The sequence below is a fragment of the Musa acuminata genome, chromosome BXJ3-5, assembly GCF_036884655.1.
Source record: "Musa acuminata AAA Group cultivar baxijiao chromosome BXJ3-5, Cavendish_Baxijiao_AAA, whole genome shotgun sequence".
Classification (NCBI taxonomy): domain Eukaryota; kingdom Viridiplantae; phylum Streptophyta; class Magnoliopsida; order Zingiberales; family Musaceae; genus Musa; species Musa acuminata.
In genome coordinates this window covers 44704284-44726768 of record NC_088353.1, presented here as the reverse complement: position 1 = coordinate 44726768, position 22485 = coordinate 44704284, and the positions used below count along the sequence as shown (strand labels likewise).

The following is a 22485-nucleotide window of genomic DNA, read 5'->3' as shown; positions in this document are numbered from 1 at the left end:
TTTTCTTTGAATACGAGTGTTCTCGAGCGATGTGCGGAGGTGATCGATGCTTGACATGCCAAGGCAGCGTGGGGTCTTGCCGTGCGTGGTGCTCTCGAGGCCTTGGGTTTACCCATCCGTCTTCTCTGTCCTTTCCGCCCCGGTCAAATCGGCTGCAGTTACCATCGGACGGCAGTGCAACCGCGATTGGTTTCCTTTCTGCTTTACCTTCTCATGACTATGCATTCGTCGTATGCGAGTCATGGGCGCATTTCACGGCGCGTTTCTCGCCACCTTTCGATTCTGTAGATGCATGGCCGTGGTCTGTTGAAGGCAGCCATGAATGCCCGCTCCGTGGCTCTCGCCGTCGTCACGTCGTTCCCGAGGCGTACGACGCAAGGCATTGCCCTGTTCGGTGCGGTCCACGTGACCTCGCACGTCGGGGGACCAAACCCGGTTCATGTAGTCGACCATCGATGGGACCAAATGCAGAGATGTAGTCGACCATCGATGGATTTATATGACGACGGTGGAAGCAGTCGACTGCCGCGGCAGCTGGCTCTGCATGTTGGTCAAGGGCGGCCGCGAGTCACACCGATCGCCCCATATGTTTCCCATGGTTGGCGAGCTACTAACTTTTGCGCTTCGTCGCGCGTCCACGCGTACAACAAAGACGAAGGGTTGAGGACTCTGCCCTGTGGAGTTGATCGAAATCGATCACGTCTACCATCAAATCTTGTTTTGGATGTATCCATCCTGTGGATGTTCCTTGCCGAAACGTGGCCCAAGATTGTTGGAATCATTAGGTTATTCAATTGCATCCGAAGTTGAATGACTATAAACGCATAACATTTACATGTTGGAGATGAGCTTTGGACATTGCCTCGATTCATCCGAAATTGATTAGACCGGAAGAGAGAGATGGAGAGCTTCGCCTAATAATAATCCCCAGCACTCCAAAATTTGTCTACATTGATGCAGTATTTACACTGATCAAATCACTCTCATCACTGATGCGGCAGTCATTGGCTCCCATCCTCCTCCTCCGTCGACGTCGAGTCCGATTCATCTACGTCGACCGCTGCCACCTGCGAAATCCCGATCCTAGCGACGGCCGGTTGGACCCTGAAAGGTGGACGCGCACTCTTGGTGGCCGCCGCCGCCGTCGCCACTCCGCCAACGTCACCGCCCTCCTTCTCCTCCTTGAGGTCGGCCGGAGGCAAGAAGCAGTCCATGGATAGCCCCCATATGTTGAAGTCCACCTCCTCCACGGTCCACGTCTCCTCCATCCGCGTCCGCGTGTGCCCATCGCTGGTCTCGCCGAACCGGAACAGGGACACGCTGGTGCGCCCGGCGTGGGCGATGTTGACGCCGTCGATGGGGCGGTAGTCCTCGATGAGCGACTCCATGGTGGTCTCCCAGTACACGCTCTCCTGGACGGCGGACTTGATCCGGAGGAGGTGGGAGTCCTCGAGCTGGACCAGCAGGCCCGTCCGCTGGCTGAAGTAGCCCCACACGGTGTGCCGAATGATCTCCACGCTGCTGCTGCTTCGGGCTCGCAAGGTGGCCGCTTCCGCGTCCAGCCTCAGCACGAAGCAGTCCTCCCCGTTGATGGTCTTCTCGCCCAGGCACACCGAGTTGGCGAATAGATTGGCCGTGCATCTCGGATCAAGTCCCTGTGTCAGACGACGAACAAGGTGTGTGTTGGATTTGGTTCTGTATTAAGCTCAGCTTCGTCATGCATGTGATGCCTCACATCTCCCAGAGACGAACACCGCCATGTGGTGTCCGTCTGCACTCAGCACGTGGAATCAGGACATGAATGTGTTCCAGCCTTCAAACGAAAGGGACCGCCGTGGCGTTGTCTCCTACTTTGAGTCAAGCCGGTGGCGAGGAGCGACAGAAACAGAGATACGAACCTGAAGAGATCTGCGCAGGGGGCGAGGTGGGCCACGGGAGGCGTGAGACTGGTGCCATGGGGTTTGCCTCCACGCCACCTTGCCGTCGCTCCCGGCGCTGATCTTGCACCCCGACACCATCAGCTCCAGGCACCACAGGTCTGGCTTCTTCTGCCACAGCACAAAGCCGCCCATCTCGCCGGCGCCGCCGCACTTCTTCGCTTTCTTGCCGTCGGTGGCGTCCCCGTGGCCGCCGCCGTTCCCCTTGGGTAACCCCGACGCCGTCATCCGGACCTTCCCCATTGCGTACATGCTGTTTATCGCGTTCAAAGCTTGCTCCCCTCCCGACGCCGCGATGTACTGCTGCACGATATATTTAGCCATGGAGACTTCCTGCCATTCGCAGTGCAAAAGGGACGAGGCATAAGACATCAACGAAACAAGACGTGATTGCGAAGAAAACGTTGGTCGGAGTCTCACGATAGGGTCCTCCTTCATGTCGCGGATGAGGGTGGATTTATACGCCTGGACGGGTAACGGGACGAGCGGCGCACCGATGACGCCGAGCATGAGCTGGAGCTCCGCTCCCCGGCCGATTGGCGACGGCGGGGATCGGTCCACGTGCGGCCGCACCCAGGCCTTCACGTTGGTGCAGAGCGTCTTGCTGCTCTTGGAGCTGTCGCCGGACAGGAACATCTCCTCCGGGATTGGCACCTCCAGGACGGTGTCCAGTCCATCTTCCCGGTCCAGGTTGGGCCACAGCTTCCTCATGGAAAGAAAGAAGGGAGAAGAAAGAAGCCGGAAAACTTTAAGCACTCCTCCTCCTAATCCTTGGAAACTTCCTTGCTACTTCCTACCGCTGCTCTGTTCTCGTTTTCTCTTCATAGGATGCTGTCGTCGGCCTCAGCAAAAGGCTTGCGGGGTGGCGAGAAATAGTATAAGAATGCGATGGGGCCATGTCTCGGCTCATCGAGTCGTGGCCGCACGCTCCCTTTTGCCGCATGCTTCAACCTCACTCGCTGACTCTTCTCCACGCAATCTAAACAAATCTTTGAGCTCTGCTGAAATCTCTCTCGGCAATAAGTTTCTTCACATTTCTAATTTAACAGGATCACACAGGAACGATCTGTAGGCCCAACATGCTGCCGTGGTTGTCGGGACCTGCACCAACCACGCCCCCGATGGACAGCTCATGTTCTTAGATCGATCCCAGCAAATCACCGACCTTGTTTGCGTTCATGTCGCTCGTGGATCAGCGTCTGCCGCTTCAATTTATAGTGACAACACGAAGGTGTAGCTCGCACCACCAACAGGATTTTGCAAAGAGACATGCATGCGCTGTGAATCATATTAAGCTCAGATGAAGCTCGAGCTGCTCTCTTTCCAGGGCCTACGGTTAATGCGTTGAGAAGACGTCATTCGAACATCGAACCATGGGGAAATGATGCAGCACTAAATTATGGCGGCCGGTTGACATTGTTGCACCACCTGTGTTCCTTGAGAACCACCATGTTTAAGCCATGCACGTTCTCCTGCTGTATAACATACATAGTTTACTTGGTTTTGTCCTCAACAACTTCATATATTTAAAAGAGCTCTGCAGGAGTTGATGGCTCGTAGGATATAAACTTGTTAGTGTTTCTTCTTCGACGGATAACATAGTCTTACAGGGAGAAGGGGGAGAGCAAATTTCTAGCAAGCAGTTACGTGTTGGTGTTTCATTGGCCAAATATCTCGAGAGACAATAGGGATGCTACATAATGCAGGCGGATCGGTACAGACGACGATGGTGATGCTTTATAGAGTTGTCCATGAAAGGGAGATAGTGGATATGTCTCGATTACTGCTTGTCATGATCATGATCCGCAACATGGCTTGGAGATCCGACAGAGTCGAGGCCGGGAGATAAGGTTCAGGTTTGTCCTGTTTGTTTCCTCCTGTCAGAGCAGAGCAGAGCAGAAGATGGTGTCCGGGGGAGCTGTATACCCTAATCAATCATATTAGCAGACAAGGAAGGATGAAAGAACACAAAGCATATGAAAACTTGCACGCAGACCAAAGAGGAAATTGATGCGTGCAAGGAATCCGAATGCAAAGTTCTGGTGTTGCCGCTGGTCACGAGCCAGATAGCTCCAAGAGAGTAGTAATGTTAGAGAAGGTAATCGCTTACCATATTTCCATACTGTCAAAAAGTAGTAGCTGGACACTGTTAACAAGCAGAGGCAGAGAGGACGAAACCCTCAGAAATCCCACACGGTTATGTTATGATCAAGCGGACTCGGTGCTTTTGATAGCAAGATTCAACTTGTTGTCGTCAAGCAGAAGCATGCTAGAATGCTCACTCCCTTCTGCAACACGTGAGCCACTTCCGGCGATCGACAGTGATACGGCTGCATGACCCCATCGGTCGATCTCACCTCTCGTGTGTGTGTGGCAGATGTCACAGGGAAGCTCCTCCGGGAACATACGTGCATGGCACATGCCAGGATCTAGTATTTCGAGTGCCGAGATCTCTGGGAGCCGCCATGGACTCTCTGTCTAGAATATGATATGACGTGGGACTGAATCCACGTATGACGACTTGGCCCAAGATCTGCTCGGCAGCATCGTCGTGGCTCAGCCCATGAGCCATCCATCCATGGCTGGAAATCAAGTAGGCTGCTGGTCGATGGACCATGCTTGGATCTCTCGTGGAGCTGTAGGTGGGTGTGTAGTAGTAGCTCGAAGAGAGCGTGTTCATAAACAAGGCCAACAAATCTTCGACGTATCCCTCCAAACACCATCCGCAAGTTGTCTTTGCGTGTGTGATAGCATACAGGACGACGGATTCCCAGTCTCCCTCCGTTTGTTTATAGCCTGTACTCATCATTAGGTTGGCATCGGACAGAGATAGCATGTGTCATCCTGTCGTTCCCTTTTGTGCCGAAAGATCAGCTCCAGACGATTGAAAACAACAAGAACATGTGCAGTACCAGCCTTGCAATCTTGGCCAATTACCTTTTAAGAAGAGCGACCAAATACTACATGTATCATGTGAGCGCTGCAGAATCAGATCAGGAAATCGAATCTGCATTTGCTTTAGTACCCATTAAACAAAGGATGCAAAGCTGGCGACGATCATATCATCTTGATTGCTGCACTATCGGATTGAGTTTATACTAGCCAGCATCCGACATCTCAATAATCAGGTTGATGAGATGATGATGATGATGATGATCCATTCGGGTTTCTTTTGTTGCTTATTATAATCATCATCGTCGCAGAGCCTACAGCTTTCTTCACGCTTATAATCAAGCAACGTTAGACCCTCCGATACAAAGCAGCAGTGTTCGGTAATCCACCTCGTAAAACGTTTCGTGATCCTTGGGGTTCCAAGTGGAGTTGTTTTCTCAGAGAGGAAGACTGTAACAAGGAAGGATGGCACGCTAGAGACAGAGATTGTGTGCACAGATGATGGCCATGTATCACGAGCTTCCTCACGCTGTAAACAAACAGCGCGATGGTCTTGGGAGTTCCCACATCTATTAGTAACTTAAAGAGGGAAAGCATATCCTTACATGTAGAAAATGATAAAAGGTGGTGTAAAGGACAACCCTCACATCATTAGCAATCAAGGGAAAAAGAAAAAGAAAAGCGAGCTGCAATTGCTGAGAGGAGGGGGGCCCTTCCGGTCGACCCACCCCTGGCATCTTCGGTGCCCACTTCAATTCATGCAAGCGTTGAAGATGGACCACAAGAAGCAGGAAATTAGGAAGCGAGGCATTTCTCTGCAACCATTTCAACATTATCTTACCGGCGTCGTCATGATGGCACACCGGAAAAACGAGGGATGGAAGTTGTTGGAGAGCCTCGCTTTCCTGCTCGAAGCGCGAAAGGGGGGATTGTCTTCGATCACTGGAAAGTAATGGTGATGATACAAAAGTGGTGGGCATGGAAGTTGTGAGCTAGAGTGAGTATCTAGGGCGCGCAGCGGCATCTGGTCGTTCGATGGATGGCAACGGAGGACATGGGCTTTATTGCAGTGCATGTGCGAGGGAGAAGCGACTGGTTGTCCCACACCCACAACCTTCTCCATTTGCAGAAACATGGCAGCTGAAACTTGATGGTGCCTCAGGCTCTGCTCGCTCCATCTCGGAGGAAGACATTCAATGTCGGGAAGACATACGCTGCAGGATTCCATGGTCGTGAGGCCCAGCGGTGATAGAGCCGGGCGACAAAAGGTTGCTGGAACTGGCATTCGTGTCCAGCCGAGAAGGCACCATGACCACCGCGCGAGCGTACCATGAATCCACCATTTCAAATCAACTCCGACAGCACCGGCCACCACCATGGACGCCGCTTTAATGATTTCACCACATTTGAGAAACAACTGAGCGATAAGGGACAAACAACAAATTGACCCGCAAAAGTTCCATCTGCACTCTGTAGTCACCTTGCCGTCTTCCTCCACTTAACACTGCCGACAAACAGGACGCAACAGTAATCTTGCGAATGTTGAATCTTGTTTGGACTAAGAACGCAACGAAGCATAGGGTTCACGGTCTCCAAATCTTCATGGCAGCAGGCGTTTATATTATGCCGACACAGTCATAAGTCCAGAGCACAGTAGCTGAAATTAACAGCACCAGCAGCCGACTTACGATCGATGCCGCGGAATGACTCCAAGGAGAGAAACGAAGGAAAGGAGAGGAGTTCGAGAGACTGCAACCCCATGTGATTGCCTCAGGTAATTAACTTGTGGTGACGTGAAGAAGCATGAATTGTATGTGCGGGCTTTTTGGTAACTTCACCATAAACTAAACGTCACAGGAAGCTACAGCATCGGGCGCGCGAGTCTTTAAAAGGGCACATATTCCTGGTTCTCCAGGAGGACACCTCTCTTTACTGTTGCATTCTGATGTGTTCGCCTGTGGCTCCAGGAAGCATCCAAAGGGATCGCATTGATCCACACACACACACACACTCTCTCTCTCTCTCCATCCATCCGATCGTGTTAGCGAGCTTGGATCATGCGATCCTTTTGGATCCCTCCTTCAGCCATTTCATGGCATCATTCAGTCATCGTCATCATCTACCGATCCCTCAGCTTCTTCTGTCTTCCATGATTCGCCAGGAAGGTGCAAGGAACTAAAAATGAGTTAGTTAGCTTCTTCCCTCGCTCTCTGCCTTGGTATGCTTCCTGTAATTTGCTCATCGTTTGCTTTGGCTCATCTGCAGTCTCTTCTCCGAGCGTTCTTAGCATATATTACACGACTACGTATGCTTTAATGTACTGCTTGCATACTATCTATCTTTCTTCCGTTTTAATCTCAACAAGGATGCAAGCAAAGGTTCCAGGTTTCGGTGCTCATCTGCAGAATAAGTCAAATACAGGACAACCAAGTTATACTGTGTGCGCTAGTAATCCTTCTCCCGTCATCCTCTGTGGTCATGAAACTTCATGACCACAAAATGCTATTTCAACATGCGGAAACCTGCTAATTAATCTCTTGGCCTTTGAAAGTGTAGGAGATCTGCTCCGGATCTTGTCAGCGTCCCATTTGCTGATTGGAATGAAGAAAGTCACATTTTGTTGCTGGAAAGAAGGTACTGGTATTGTGTTGTTGTTCCACAGAACATACTCATCCCATATGAACAATACCATGTTTGCTGCTGCTTCTCATCCTAAGGCTACATCATGTCGAGATTCCCAAACTAAATACAGAGAGAAGCAGATTTAAGCTGTTCAACTCTAAGACCAAAACCACACAATGCATCTTTGTTCTGTAAGGTTGGATAAGAAAGAACATATGAATCCTTATTTTTCTTCTTGTTTTAGTTGCAGCCATAGTCTCATAAACCATTTGGACAGCATCTGCGTCGAGACCTAAAGTGACCAACCATCTAACTCAGAACAAAACAAATGGATCAGGATTCTCTGTGTTTGGTCCCTCCATTTCAGGTGGATACATGCATCCACTGTGACAAAAAGCTGATGATGCAGGGCCCTGCCTCCATGAACCCGAGATGGGGATCTTCACCCATCACAACCAGCCGTAGCTCCATCCCTGTCCTACGACATTGATTCCATGTTTCGAGTTTGTACTCCCAACAGGACACACAGTCTTCGCCTGCCATCGTCACCATCTAAGTCTCCATAAGTTCGCAATGCCTTGGGAAGTGCAAAAACACGGAATAGCTTCTTCTCACAGGTGAGGTAGGAGAAAAGGAACTCCCACCAACAAAAGCGACATGGATCAACACCATCCATCCATTCTTGCTAGTTGTAAAGATGCCATCTACTTGTATCGAATTGACCCATGAATTCGATAGCGTTCTAAACTTTACCAGCTTATGAGCTTCTGTTTTCTTTTTCATCTTTTGTGCGTGTTTGTGTTCTTCAACCTATCGCTTTTATGCAATAAGAAGGGGCTATTATACATATATATATATATATATATATATATATATATGATTGAGCTGCTTGAGAGTGAGAACGAGAGAGCGGGAGAAGAAGATATGTCTCCACATCAAGAATACTTCCAATATGCATCACCGGTACCCAAGTGATCACCAGCGTTGTGAGTGGATGTAAAGAGGGTCCCATATATATCCAATCACGATGCGGGTGGCGGTGCTGCCCCACTCATCTGTTTTCGTTTTGGATCGAGGCGTTCTGGCGCCAAATCTTAGTCTCCCTATTTATTAGCCCCCCTCCCCCAAGAAATGCTCCTTCCCCAATTTCTTGTTCCTCCGGCGACCCTCCTCCTTCTCCCCTCTCCGAGCCTCCGTCTCTCCCTCGCCCCCGCGGGTGGCGGCGAGCCATGGCCGAACACGGCTTCAAGATCGAGATCGCCTTCGTCGGGAGGTTAGCGACCATCGCCATTGCCGGCTGCTTCGCGGAGGTAACTGTCGATCACCCGCCTTACCTTTTGTTATTTGCGTTTGCTTCTTACCTTTAGTCCTCTAGTTCTACCGATCGATCATTTGATGCGATGCGATGCGATCTCCGGATTGTTTCCTTATTTAAAGAAACCATAATTTAGAGATACGAGGGTTTCTTGGTTTTCATCCCTTCTCGTCTCTTGTTCCACCGCTTACTAATATCTTTCTTTGATCGGATAATGCTTGAAGTCCTTTTGTGCTCTCCCGATCAAATCGATAGATACCATCTTCAGGATTCAATCCTTCTTGAAAGAAGTAATAGTTTCGGGAGTTTCTTGGTTGCCAATATTGGGATGCGAGAGTTTCTTGTTCTTTCTTCATGGTTACCTATTCCATTGCTTACTAATGTTGTTATTTGCCTCCGATCGATGTGATCTTCAAAATCGTTTCCTTCTTGAGAGTAATAATTTTGAGATACGAGGGTTTCTTGTTTTCTTTTCCCCCCCTTTTTTTTGTTTTTCGTGACTTGTTCCGTTGGTTCCCGATCTGGTTATTTGCTACTGTTTGATGCTTATAGTGATCTAGCTCTCCGAATGAAGCACGTAGATGTGATGTGTAAAACGGATTCTTATTTCTTGAATGAAGTGATGATTTTCGAGGGCAAATGGTTCTCTTTCCCTTCTTCCATTACTTACTAATATTGCTATTTGTTTCTTCTGTTCGATGCTTGTATTCCGTTTGCTCTTCTCGTCAAATGGATGGATGCGATTAAGATTCTTTCCTTGTTGAAAGAAACGATAACATCGAGATCGGAGAATCTCTCTCTTCTTGCGCTACAGATCTTAGAATGATCTAAGATCTTCCAGGCTTGTTCTCCTAAATACTGCACGTATGGTTCTTAGGTCACTTACTGTGAGCTTATACAAGATTGAATGGCAGTTATGTAGACATGGTTACAGGACGCAACAACGTTTTCTGATAGTAATTTTTGGTCAACCAAAAGAAAGAAAGACAGAGGGAAACAAATTTCAACTCACAATGCACGGAAGCGGAAAAGCCTCTCAACCTAAGAAATTTATGAATAACTTACTAAGAAATAATTTAAAATAATAACGAAGTTATGTTTGTTAGAGCTATGACGAAGTTATGTTTGTTAGAGCTAGTCCTAGAAAATTTATCAATGGGTAATTTTGGTAACCCAACAAAAATAATAAAATAGAAAAATAAATAAGGAGTAGCAAATCACTACTATAAAAGAGGGACTATTACAAATACCTTAAAAAAATGTTTCTATGTCATAAAACACAAAACTACTAAACAAGAAAAATCTAAAACAAATAATTAGGTTTTCTTGTGATGCATTTGACTTCAAAGCCCAGATCCTTATTTATAGTTTAAACAGGAGATATCAAACTTGATTTTCCTGATGTGGGACTATGTGAGACTTGCCAAACTAACAATGTTGTGTCTCTTTTTTTTCCTTTGTGATTCATTGTAGCTTTGCATCGTTCCACCGGATAGATTCATTGTAGCTTTGCATTGTGATTCACCCACAGCCACCCCCAATTGTTGGGTAACTTTGGAGGTATGGATAGATAGGTATGACAGTTTAAAGATGTTTGAACTTGTGGTTTTGACTGATGCTGTGTAGATGGTGTCAGTAGATCGTATCGTTCCAGTTCACTTCTTGACCACTGGACATCCTGACTTGATCGTTATAATAAAATTAGTTGCCTTGGCAAGTAGTGTGTCAAATCCAATTGATCTTGTGATAAATATTGCTTATTGGACAATTGTTAGACAGGTTGTATTTAACAAATAGTGCTTAATATTTTAAATATTTGTTTCTCACTGAACCTTTGAAATTTTACAAGCTAGGAGAGACTTGGGGCTTTCCTGAGTGAGTGGTCCAAGTTATTTTGCACGTAATGCTACAATAAATTAATTATGCCGAGTTGACTAGCTATGATTAAGTCAAACAGGTGAAAGTCTCATCATAATGGGTTGTTTAATGTCTTCAGAACCGTTCGATTGTACATTCACTTTTGGAAATTCTTGTTTTTACTCATCTTTTATCAGGTTTGGTGCTGGGGGTCTTTTTCAGTTTGTATTGACTCTCCTGTTGATGTGGTAAGCTCTCCTAACGAGTCAAATTTCATTCCATTCCCACACAAGTTAGTTTCATTTATGGAAGGTTGTGACTGTGTCAAACAGTTGGTAACCAGTTTCTGTCGAAGAGGAATTTTTTTGTATTGTGTCCCTTTTTCTCACTTGTGATTTCAAGAAATCTCTAGTGAAGTTTTGAATATACTTTCATGGATTCCTTGTAATTTTGACTATGTTAATATCATCTCACAGTTAATGATGAAATTATCCTTGACTACTTTTGAATAGCACCCTTCTCCAACATTTGATTGCTGTCTTTAATCTTGTCCTGTTAATTCTTTTAATGATTCCCACCCCCCCCCCCCCCCCCCCCCAACTTTTGCGTTTGTTTGATCTTCTTAGTTGGTGTTGCTGAGTTGATTTGACTGGAAAACTATAATATAATAAATTAGAAATAACATGAAGGATAACGTCATACTTGATGACTTTCTGATGCAATAAGTTCCATTTTGTCCATCCTCTCCCAACATTTTGCTAATGATATTTTGGTAATAGTTTTAGCTTCAAAAGGGCTACTTTTCATCGATAAAAGCAGGTGTAATTTGTTCTTAAAACCTTTTTTTTGTAGTCCCCTGTTTTCATCACGTGAATGTTTTCGAGTCCTGACGCAGTAGTAGATGCAAAGCGGCCATGCTGCCATCAGATAAATAGGTCAAATGTTAAATTGTTTTCAATAGTTTTTCATTGCGCATTGTAAATGGCGTTTGTCATTTGTTAGTTTTATCCATGTTAATAATATAAACAATTGATCTTTGTAGTAGCACTTTTTATCCAACTGACATAATTGTCTTATGCAGAGCCTGAAATTGAAATTGCTTAATCAAGAAGATTCTTCTTCATCAGCACCACCATCATCCATAATAATATGAATGCGCTCTCCAGTAGCAAAAAGATCCCAGAAAAGTGTACTAATGAAATATAGCAATGACGTCAGAATTAGGAAACCCTGGAAAGAACCCATTCTCTCAACAAAGAAGCCAGCTCCAACGGTTCCCATTATTGCCGCCAATGTTCCAGCAGTGTTCGACATTCCTGATACATTAACAAAGACCATCACACTCAAAAATCATATCATGAGAGAAGAAGAAATACACTTACCATGAAGTACACCGGCAAATCGTGGGGCGACCTCCTGAAATAATATTAAAAATAAAATTGCAGTTGTTAGGATTACTTCAAACGCATCATGATATTTCAGAAACAAACCAAATAGTCCATGACCAACCTGGAGGTTTACCAAAAAGCCCGCATGGCTAAAAGAACTCAACCCAACAGCTGCCGTAAGCCAAGACGAAGCTACAGAAGGACTTTTTGCTACATTCAGACCGAGAAGGGAAATACCAGGACCCAAAAAACCAATCGACTGCATATAGATATGATTTCAGGAGTTATATATCTCAGCATTTTAAATTGCTACAAGTGCCTAATAATACTCGAAAAAATGATAATAGGGTATTTTTGTTCACAAAGCTCACATCTAAATATGACTCAAAAAAGCTTGCACATGCAGGAATTCAATTTTTCATGCTGTTGTACAGAGTGGAACCCCGCCAAAATTAAAAGTAAACTCTACTAAGCAAAATGTTTCTTTTTTTTGTTTTGTTTTTTTCCTTTCTGTTAAAAGTAAACTCTACTAAGCTTTATGTTTTTTTCTCCACCTCAACAAAAACACTGTATATGTGAAAACATTGTCAAAACTGTCTTTTAAGGGTGTGGGCAGGAGTTGGAGGGTCAAGTTAAGGGCATTGCAAGTATAAGGGGTTTAAGGGGACACCAAATGGGAAATCCAAAAATGTGAGACTTCTCCCAGGAAAAATAAAAAAAAAATAGGGAATTATTTAATTATTCTTAATTTATCTTTTATTATCCACTTTTCCATTCTTTATGGTCCAATCTGACCTAAGTTATTTCATGGAAATCCAACCCTGACCCTGAAATATGCTACATTCTAAATCAAACCTATATTTTCTTGGCTAAAGCAATATACAAGCATCTACATAATAAAAACAGAAATATGCTTGATAGATGTCATCCATCTCCCATATTTATAGTTCTATATGATTAATATATGTGATGTGTGCAAGTGATACCAGGAGCGCAGCCTAAGCACGATGGGCAACTCTATCGCTTAAATCTGGCCCAAGCATTTGCATGTAACGTTTGCACGGTATATTAGGTATCATGAATTGTTGAGGAACAACACACAAACAAATAAAAAAAAAACCAAGTATACTGCTACTAGAACCAGCCAAGCGTAGTTAAGAGAGATAAGTTCATTCTTTTTTATATTCAACAAGATTCTTCAAGGAACCCAGTACCACAACATCAATTGGTTTTAGTTGCATCCTTAGACATTTAACACCTAACACCAATCCTAAAGTAGGCTTGAGGTTCACCTAAAAGATAATTCCGATGATAGGATACACAATATGAAAACACTAGCTATCGTGTTAAAAGACCATACCTCATTAGATTTGAAATTAAGTTAGCAATGACTTCAAAAGATACAGTACAAAAGAATAGGAAAAGATTTGCCATAGCCACCGAATGCAGAGAAAGGCCATACAGAAATGTACTTGGATATAATTAACTTCTTTAGAGAGCGAGCCTCGATCCATTAAAAGTGTTTCTTATAATACGAGTGACTAGGGTCTGAGTCATAGACAAAACTTCTTACATCGGTAAAGCTACTCATGCTGACCCTCCCAAGACCCTACGTTCCTTAATTTTCAGAATTGATGGAAACACAAAATCTCCAGTCATTCAAGCAAAAATGTACTTATCCAAAACTTAGAATACATCATGTACATTAGGAAGAATGACATGGCATTCTAACTAAAGTAATTTCAGAAGCAGTCATTTTTCATGAGTTCTCTTGCTATTAAAATTTTGGGTAGATCTGATGAAAAGTACCTGCCGAGACCCTACGTTCCTTAATTTTCCGAGTTGATGGAAACACAAAATCTCCAGTCATTCAAGCAAAAATGTACTTATCCAAAACTTAGAATACATCATGTACATTAGGAAGAATGACATGGCATTCTAACTAAAGTAATTTCAGAAGCAGTCATTTTTCATGAGTTCTCTTGCTATTAAAATTTTGGGTAGATCTGATGAAAAGTACCTGCCGAGACCCTACGTTCCTTAATTTTCCGAGTTGATGGAAACACAAAATCTCCAGTCATTCAAGCAAAAATGTACTTATCCAAAACTTAGAATACATCATGTACATTAGGAAGAATGACATGGCATTCTAACTAAAGTAATTTCAGAAGCAGTCATTTTTCATGAGTTCTCTTGCTATTAAAATTTTGGGTAGATCTGATGAAAAGTACCTGCCGAGACCCTACGTTCCTTAATTTTCCGAGTTGATGGAAACACAAAATCTCCAGTCATTCAAGCAAAAATGTACTTATCCAAAACTTAGAATACATCATGTACATTAGGAAGAATGACATGGCATTCTAACTAAAGTAATTTCAGAAGCAGTCATTTTTCATGAGTTCTCTTGCTATTAAAATTTTGGGTAGATCTGATGAAAAGTACCTGCCGAGACCCTACGTTCCTTAATTTTCCGAGTTGATGGAAACACAAAATCTCCAGTCATTCAAGCAAAAATGTACTTATCCAAAACTTAGAATACATCATGTACATTAGGAAGAATGACATGGCATTCTAACTAAAGTAATTTCAGAAGCAGTCATTTTTCATGAGTTCTCTTGCTATTAAAATTTTGGGTAGATCTGATGAAAAGTACCTGCCGAGACCCTACGTTCCTTAATTTTCCGAGTTGATGGAAACACAAAATCTCCAGTCATTCAAGCAAAAATGTACTTATCCAAAACTTAGAATACATCATGTACATTAGGAAGAATGACATGGCATTCTAACTAAAGTAATTTCAGAAGCAGTCATTTTTCATGAGTTCTCTTGCTATTAAAATTTTGGGTAGATCTGATGAAAAGTACCTGCCGAGACCCTACGTTCCTTAATTTTCCGAGTTGATGGAAACACAAAATCTCCAGTCATTCAAGCAAAAATGTACTTATCCAAAACTTAGAATACATCATGTACATTAGGAAGAATGACATGGCATTCTAACTAAAGTAATTTCAGAAGCAGTCATTTTTCATGAGTTCTCTTGCTATTAAAATTTTGGGTAGATATGATGAAAAGTACCTGCCGAGACCCTACATTCCTTAATTTTCCGAGTTGATGGAAACACAAAATCTCCAGTCATTCAAGCAAAAATGTACTTATCCAAAACTTAGAATACATCATGTACATTAGGAAGAATGACATGGCATTCTAACTAAAGTAATTTCAGAAGCAGTCATTTTTCATGAGTTCTCTTGCTATTAAAATTTTGGGTAGATATGATGAAAAGTACCTGCCGAGACCCTACATTCCTTAATTTTCCGAGTTGATGGAAACACAAAATCTCCAGTCATTCAAGCAAAAATGTACTTATCCACAACTTAGAATACATCATGTACACTAGAAAGAATGACATGATTTTTCATTAGTTCTCTTGCTATTAAAAATTTGGGTAGATCTGACGAAAGGTACCTGCATGATTTTTCTGGTGAAGGTAACACTAAACCCATTTTGAATTAGCATGTCTGACCAAGCACCAGCAAAATACCCTAAAACAGCCATCATCACCCATGGAAGTGCGCTGAACCATGCAGCTTCCCGTAGATCAACACGATATACCTATTCCGAATTGGGTCATCAACCAAACACAGACAAGAAAAACAAAGTGGAGCTAAGAATACTTACTGTATTGAAGTATATTGGCATCCACGAAAGGATGACAAAGTAGCCCTGTAGCAACAATCACATATATTTCTCTGTTTAGACAAGGGAAGAGCACCCCATCAAGTAAAATCATCCTCAAAATAATGTCAACTAACAATATATGAGTGGCATGTAAAACTTACCCAGCTGTGCATGGAATTTGCAAAAATCAAGGCCCATGTAGGCAACTTAGATAACAATTTCTTGAAAGGTGGAATCATTATCTTTTCAGGTTTCTTAATTTTGGATACTGGTTGTTTCTCTCTCTGTCCGATATAGTCTAGCTCAGACTTGGATATCTGGGGATGTCTCTCGGGTGTACTTGATGTTGCGGATGCCCACACCAGCACCCAAAGAAATCCAAATAGTCCAAATATTATAAAAGGTCCAAAAACACCAGTTCGTGACATAATGATAGGGGAAATCAACAATCCAGCTGCGCTGCCAAGTTGAAAACCAGCCATAGCAATGCCCACAGCCCTAGACCGCTCTGATCGAGGGAACCACCTAAAAGTTCAAAGCTCAGATTAAACAATATGGATATTCAAGCAGGACTTGCAGAATAAGAAGTCCAGCACAAACAATTTGGAAAACCAAGGAGGCAACTCACAGCGTAACACATCCAAACGAATGTAAATTTTTGGTCATGAAGATTATGACAGAGACACATTTTCAGACAAGAAGATAAGTACCTTGACACCATGTTGTTCATGCTTGGTAGCGCCACTCCTTCAGCGACACCCAGCAGAACTCTCATGGCAAGTAGAGTCCATAAAGAAGTCTCTGCAGCCCAAGGTGTGAGAAAAGTAGCCAATGACCATAAGGCCACACCCCATGCCATGACTAGCTTGCCACCGTAATAATCCACTAAAGCTCCTCCAACGATAGGTGACATGAGGTATCCCCACAGGAAAGATGACTACATTGGGAAGCTGACACAGATTTAGAGGAAAAGATGACGACACTAAATAAACAATTAACCAGCACCCATAGTCTATTTACAGGGAAACCTTGAAATGTTACATAAAGTCCACAAGTTTTATAGGTTTAGGAGAAAAACTAAAGTAAAAAATGAAGGAAGAAAACGGTGGTAGGTTTGAATCTTGGACAAATTAAAATTGGCTTAATTAAATACCAAGAATTTAAGGTGCAAAAGTTCCAGATTACATAATCACAAGAACATCGGTTCATCATTATAAATAGTCATTAATACATTACAGGCTGCAATATTTTCCTAACTCACGATTCTTTCTCACAGGCACAAATTCACGGACTAAAGTATAGCAAAAGCGCAAGAAAATGGCCAAATGCCCGTTGTCTCGTGAAACGTTTCACTTGAAAGGCCAAGAAAGCTAACTAACAAGAACATGCGCATCGACAGGGTTTCTGCGTAACACAAGTTTCCCAAAGAATCGCACATGTCAAGCGAGTAAATATCTGTAGGCGCTATAGGTCACGTCATGTTGACATCCCCGACTGGTGTAGAGGATCTTGAATCCCCAACCCTAGTTCGACTTTGCAAGACAAGATGGGATACAAGTACCTGAACGATGCCGGAGAAGGACTGGGTCCAGCCGTGGGCTCTGGAGAGCGGGACGATGGCCACGGACATGACCACGCGATCGGCATTGCAGAGGGCCAAGGCCAAGCCCAGCATGGCGACCACCTTAACCCTCTCGGAGGTGAGGAATTCCAAGAAGCTGGCGTTCCGCGGCCCGCTCTCTTCCGAGAACTCGCCGGAGGCGCCGTTCTTGGTCGAAACCCTAGCGGGAGGAGCGGTGAGCCTGCGAACCGCAGGGGCAACTCGGCGAGGCGGGATCCCCCACGAGCGTCGAGATCGGAGGCCATCGGAGGATTGGGCGGAAGGAGACGGCAACCCGGGCGCGGCCCCTCTGCGGATGGTGCCGTCGCGAGCGGATGAGACGAAAGTAGGACACGAGAAAAGTCGGCCGGTGGAGAGGCCAAGTATCATCGAAGCTATTATGGAGTGGAAGCGCACGAGACCGAGTGGTAGAGGACCGGTGGACTGAGATAGGGGACGCGATATAAACTCCGTGACGGAGAGGAGACGCCGCCATCAAGATATTGACCAAACTGATTTTAGAAGGCGGTGACATCAATTAGTAGCACTATATATATATATATATATATATATATAGTCAGGTGTGATGAGATTAGAACGGGTTGGGCCAAATCACATCACCACCGGACATGCCAAAGTTTGCGTGCAGGAGACGGGTTCAAAGTACAGGTGAACGAAGCCAAATCACCAGTGTACACTCGAAACAGAGAGACCATCCATCCAGGCACGCAAGCTGCTCGATGAATTGCGACAACATAGTTCGAGGATCTCAACAGACGGCCACGGTTGTTACAAGAGAAATCATTCATCCTTCAACGTGCGGTAGGCGTTTGGCTGAAGATGGCTTTCGTTGTGTCCGCTAACTCAGCCGTCGGCTTCCTCTGGATCGTCGTGCTCGTGACGAAACAGTACCGAATGGTTGATGATAGGAAAGGCCATTTGGTACGCACCAAAAGACAAACCACAGCTTGCGTCGGCCTCGTCTGCCTTCGAGAGTGGACAAGTGACGTGGGCTTGTTGCTGCCCCGACGACGGCCCCACACGCCACCACCTTTTCCTCCAGCCATCGAGTCCACGGGTCTTCTTCTTCTTCTTCTTCTTCTTCTTCTTTTCGGTGCAAGATTTAGGCACACACTGTCCGTATACAACGATCAATCCAGATCACGCACATAGTTTAATGCTTTTACCTACCAAAGAACAATCTTTGCTTAGGAGGAGAAATAGCTTCGGAGTGAGGCAAGCTAGATGGGTGCATCGGTTGTGTCTCCTCGTTCACAATAACCCTCTTTAGAAAGCAATCTTCTGCTCCTGCTGTACACCGTTCATCTGCCGGCACCATACTCGCTCCCATCTCGGTGGAGGAATGGGTACAATATTGCTCGACACACCGTGACCACCTCCGTCCCTCCCTCGGTAGAGACGACGGCCGTGACGTAGCAAAACAGGGCATGTCGTGTACTTTGGTCCTTTTGCAGGGACCAGACCTGCTCTGTTTCTGTACGTCCTGCATCGCATTTCCTGTGTCTACCTTCATACAACAGCTGTCGGAGCGGCAACGGATGCAGAGAACGGCAGCAAGGAACAGTGAGCAACAAAATCATCATCGACGGGATAGGTAAAAGATGATGATGCGTTTTTACCTTTTTATCATCGGATTTTGATTGGAGTGCTTGGATCTTTTATTGTTTCTGGATTCAAGTCGGAAACAGGGCTGGCTGTTGCCTGCATTCAAGTGTGTCGCGCAGAGCTTCACGTGAATTTGCAGCGTCAAGATTAAACTTTTTGTTCAAGTTACGAGTGCATTGAATTCCCAAGCCGCCGCCTCCTTCTTCTTCCTCTTCCTCTTCCTCTCCTTCCTCTTCCTCCTCACCCGAGTTGGGGAACCAATCACACGGCGACCGGGCTTCACATGACCGCTGTAGATAGGTGCACGAACTTCAAAGTTGGGCAGACCCAAAAATTTATGTTGGATGGCAAAAACACAACACATAATTTTTACGTAAAATTAGGAAGGCCTGTGCATACATAGCCTTATATCAGTATGACTCTTCCGGAGGTCAAACTGCATCAGTTGACTATAATAGTCATATTATAATCGTATGCAATGATCATTTTTATACTTTATAATGCTCTGAATCTTTCCTCATTGCAAGTAAAATACTGACATGACATGTGTTGGACTTGATTTGATAATGTTGCTGGTGAGGCACTAATCTGGGATCAAAGTGTTGGTGTGTATATAAATATCATGTTGACTCTATGAGTGATTAGATTCCCTTTTAAGAGTAATATTTTAGCATTATTGACGAATTTGAGTTGTCTTTGGCAGAGGATTTATAGGTAGATGGATGGCAATGATACAGATTAAGATCGAGTGATTGTTATTAATCAATCACAGATATCAAAAATATAATTTTGCTGCTCCGCCAAGACGCCAATTGCAGTCCACCTTTTTCCGCTTTTCCTAACTTGCTTTCAGATCTCCAAACAGTGGCACAAAGGAAGGGATTAAACTAGAGAAGGTGGAAGAAGGAACCAATGAGCATAAATACCCCTTCCTTGCCGACTCTTCCCCCTTCTACCCCCCACCGGACGCCTCCCTTCTTCCTCGATCCATCCAGAGGCCTCCGACAAGAGGCAAGGAGCAGAAAGGTCTCATCTTTGCCTCCGCATTTGCTGCTGCTTCCGCTTCTGCTTTGGGCTACCGTGCCTTCCATGCTCGATTTCTGGTCGCGTTTGATTTCTAGTTCGGGATTTGACGGGTTTCTCCGCTGGACTACCTTGCGGCTTTTCTGGTTCTGTTCCTTTTCAAGTGTTTGTGTTGGCGTCCTCTCGCTCCGATTTATTACTTAATGGGCTCGTAGAAGATCTAGAGGTCGTTGGAGAGCTTTCCCTTCGCGATCGTTTTGGATTGATTTCAACGAGAAAGGCCGCAGATTTTGTTGAATTCTCTGCAAGTACTCTTGATTCGTTCGCGGTCTAATCTTTTTCCGCACTCGAGTCGTCGAGATCGTGTTTTTATTCATCGTTACTTGAGTTCTGGGTTTCTTGGTGTTTGGTCCTCATTCCTCGTGGGGGAATCTAGCATTCCTCTCCTTGGATTTGGCACCGGTTAATCTTTTCATCTGCAGAATCCAGCTCAAGTTCCAGCCTTGAGTTCAGAGGAAGAGGGGCAACGCCCGCGAGAGCTCCGGACGATGACAAGATCATCGATGGAAGTCCTTCCTCCGACGACGCCGTGCTACCCCGGCTCAAGTTTGTTCCTTGGCGAGAGGAGGAGTAGGGGCTGGAGCGGAACTGGCACTTGGACCCCCGAGGAGAACAAGCGGTTCGAGTATGCCTTGGCGAAGTTCGACAAAGAGACCCCCGACCGGTGGGAAAGGGTGGCGGCGTCTCTCCCTGGCAAGACGCCGAGGGATGTGGAAAGCCATTACCGGAATTTGCTGAATGATGTGAAGCAGATAGAAGCCGGGCGGATCCCATGTCCCGGCTACGACTCTTCTTTTTCGCTGGACTGGGAGAGCTTCGAAGTGCTAAAGCAATCATACTGCGTCGGTGGTAGGAGATCAGGAGCACGAACATCGGACCAAGAGAGGAAGAAAGGAGTCCCCTGGACGGAAGAGGAGCACAAGTAAGTGTCACCTAATCTCTTCCTTGTCACAAGAATTTGTCCTGCTTTGGACGTTAGATCAGATGTGCTTTGAGTTCCTACATGCTTGCTCGAATTAATACTGTAGCACAAGTGTCACCTAATCTTTTCTTGACACTAGAATTTGTCCTGCTTTGAATGTTAGATCAGATGTGCTATTGAGTTCCTACATGCTCGTTCGAATTAATACTTTTAGCACAAGTAAGTGTCACCAAATCTCTTCTTGTGATAAGAATTTTTCCTGCTTTGAGTGTTAGATCAGAAGTACTATTGAGTTCTTACATGCTCGAATTAATGTTCATGCGACCTGACCTCACAGTTTGACGCATAATTAGATGATCCTGTTAGGCCTAGAAAACTTGGGAGTGCTATTTGCAAGGGAACTTGATGTTGGGATTTTAGACGGTATCGGGTGACGATGGGAAGCTGTTGTGTTGTTTGTGCAGGCGATTTCTGCTCGGTCTCAGGAAGTATGGTAAAGGAGACTGGAGAAATATATCTCGAAATTTTGTGATCACTCGGACCCCGACTCAAGTGGCTAGCCATGCGCAAAAGTACTTCATCAGACTCAATTCAGGTGGCAAAGATAAGAGGAGGTCCAGCATACATGACATTACCACTGCCAATTTGCCGGATAACAGGCCTCCTTCACCGTCTCAGCCATCTTCTCTTACCTCTCAGCCGTGCTCAGCTCCTGCACCGATATGGTCAAGCCCGTACTCATCGATCCACGATACAAATCCACCCGATGAAGCGACAGGTACTTTTAGTTCATCAGCGCAAGTGAGTCAAATTATGCAAGCACGATACGGAGTGGCTGCGTATGGGTTGAAGCTAGAAGCTCATGCACCTCAGAGTGGCACTCTTCGTGATCCATTGGTTAACGACCATAATTTGCTGTTTCGGATGCAATCAAGTCGTCATCTTCCTCACGGATGAGATTCTATTAGTCAGTATTTGGATATTTATTGCAAAGAAGAACCGGAGGAGGTGAATGGGGGCTTGATCGAGGATGGAAGATATGGTACTTTTTCTTCTACGATATCTAGTATGCCATTGTACACTATAAAAATAAAAATTTGTACTAGCAGCAATGCAGTAGCCTCGGTCTGTTGTTGATCATGATCTGAAATTAAGGGTTCTTGTTCTGTTCTGCGCTTTGGTTTTACACGATCTACACGGCCCGAAGCATGTGTCAATGTCTTCTTTCTCCAGTGCTGCTGAAAAGAAATCGGACAACCAGAACCGCACAAAGGTCAATAAACAGGTATGAATCGAAGTTCTGAAACACCACCTTACCATCTGGTTTATCAGCCGTCGGATGTTCTGTAGTGTCTCTACACTGAAGCTCTTGATAAGCTGTTCGTACGAAAACAATGGTTGTATCGGCCATGACTCTTTGGCCATGCTTGTTTCTCTCTTAGTTTGATGTTGCTTAGTCACTCGATCGAAGCAGACAATAGCTTGTTTGAGGGCTATCTGAAGTTGTATAAGGTTTCAGACTGCTTTTGTTTGTTCAATTTGCCTACTGTTCACCACCTTATCGC

General features: G+C 44.8%; 3 protein-coding genes across 4 annotated transcripts; 1 reads left to right on the top strand and 2 right to left on the bottom strand.

The window, feature by feature from the left end:
• Nucleotides 1–845: 845 nt before the first annotated feature.
• On the bottom strand, nucleotides 846–2965 carry LOC135637832 (uncharacterized). Its single transcript, XM_065150655.1, has 3 exons — nucleotides 2358–2965; nucleotides 1899–2270; nucleotides 846–1655 (listed from the first exon to the last, which is right to left on the bottom strand). The coding sequence occupies exons 1-3, from the start codon at nucleotides 2646–2648 to the stop codon at nucleotides 1002–1004; spliced, it is 1317 nt and encodes a 438-aa protein (XP_065006727.1). The 5' UTR covers nucleotides 2649–2965; the 3' UTR covers nucleotides 846–1001.
• An 8743-nt stretch (nucleotides 2966–11708) lies between these two features.
• LOC135638682 (probable anion transporter 3, chloroplastic) lies at nucleotides 11709–17808 on the bottom strand. 2 transcript variants are annotated; one of them, XM_065151951.1, is made up of 8 exons: nucleotides 17251–17808; nucleotides 16400–16626; nucleotides 15851–16214; nucleotides 15690–15734; nucleotides 15477–15623; nucleotides 12133–12270; nucleotides 12006–12039; nucleotides 11709–11939 (listed from the first exon to the last, which is right to left on the bottom strand). In XM_065151951.1, the coding sequence occupies exons 1-8, from the start codon at nucleotides 17677–17679 to the stop codon at nucleotides 11728–11730; spliced, it is 1596 nt and encodes a 531-aa protein (XP_065008023.1). In that variant the 5' UTR covers nucleotides 17680–17808; the 3' UTR covers nucleotides 11709–11727. The 2 variants fall into 2 exon arrangements, with proteins under 2 accessions (XP_065008023.1, XP_065008024.1); XM_065151952.1 differs by having other exon boundaries at nucleotides 16400–16639; nucleotides 17251–17390.
• Nucleotides 17809–19690: 1882 nt separating this feature from the next.
• Nucleotides 19691–22091, top strand: LOC135638683 (transcription factor DIVARICATA-like). The gene is made up of 3 exons (XM_065151953.1): nucleotides 19691–19941; nucleotides 20421–20920; nucleotides 21385–22091. Exons 1-3 carry the CDS (start codon nucleotides 19828–19830, stop codon nucleotides 21875–21877), a joined length of 1107 nt encoding a protein of 368 aa, XP_065008025.1. The 5' UTR covers nucleotides 19691–19827; the 3' UTR covers nucleotides 21878–22091.
• Nucleotides 22092–22485: the final 394 nt, after the last annotated feature.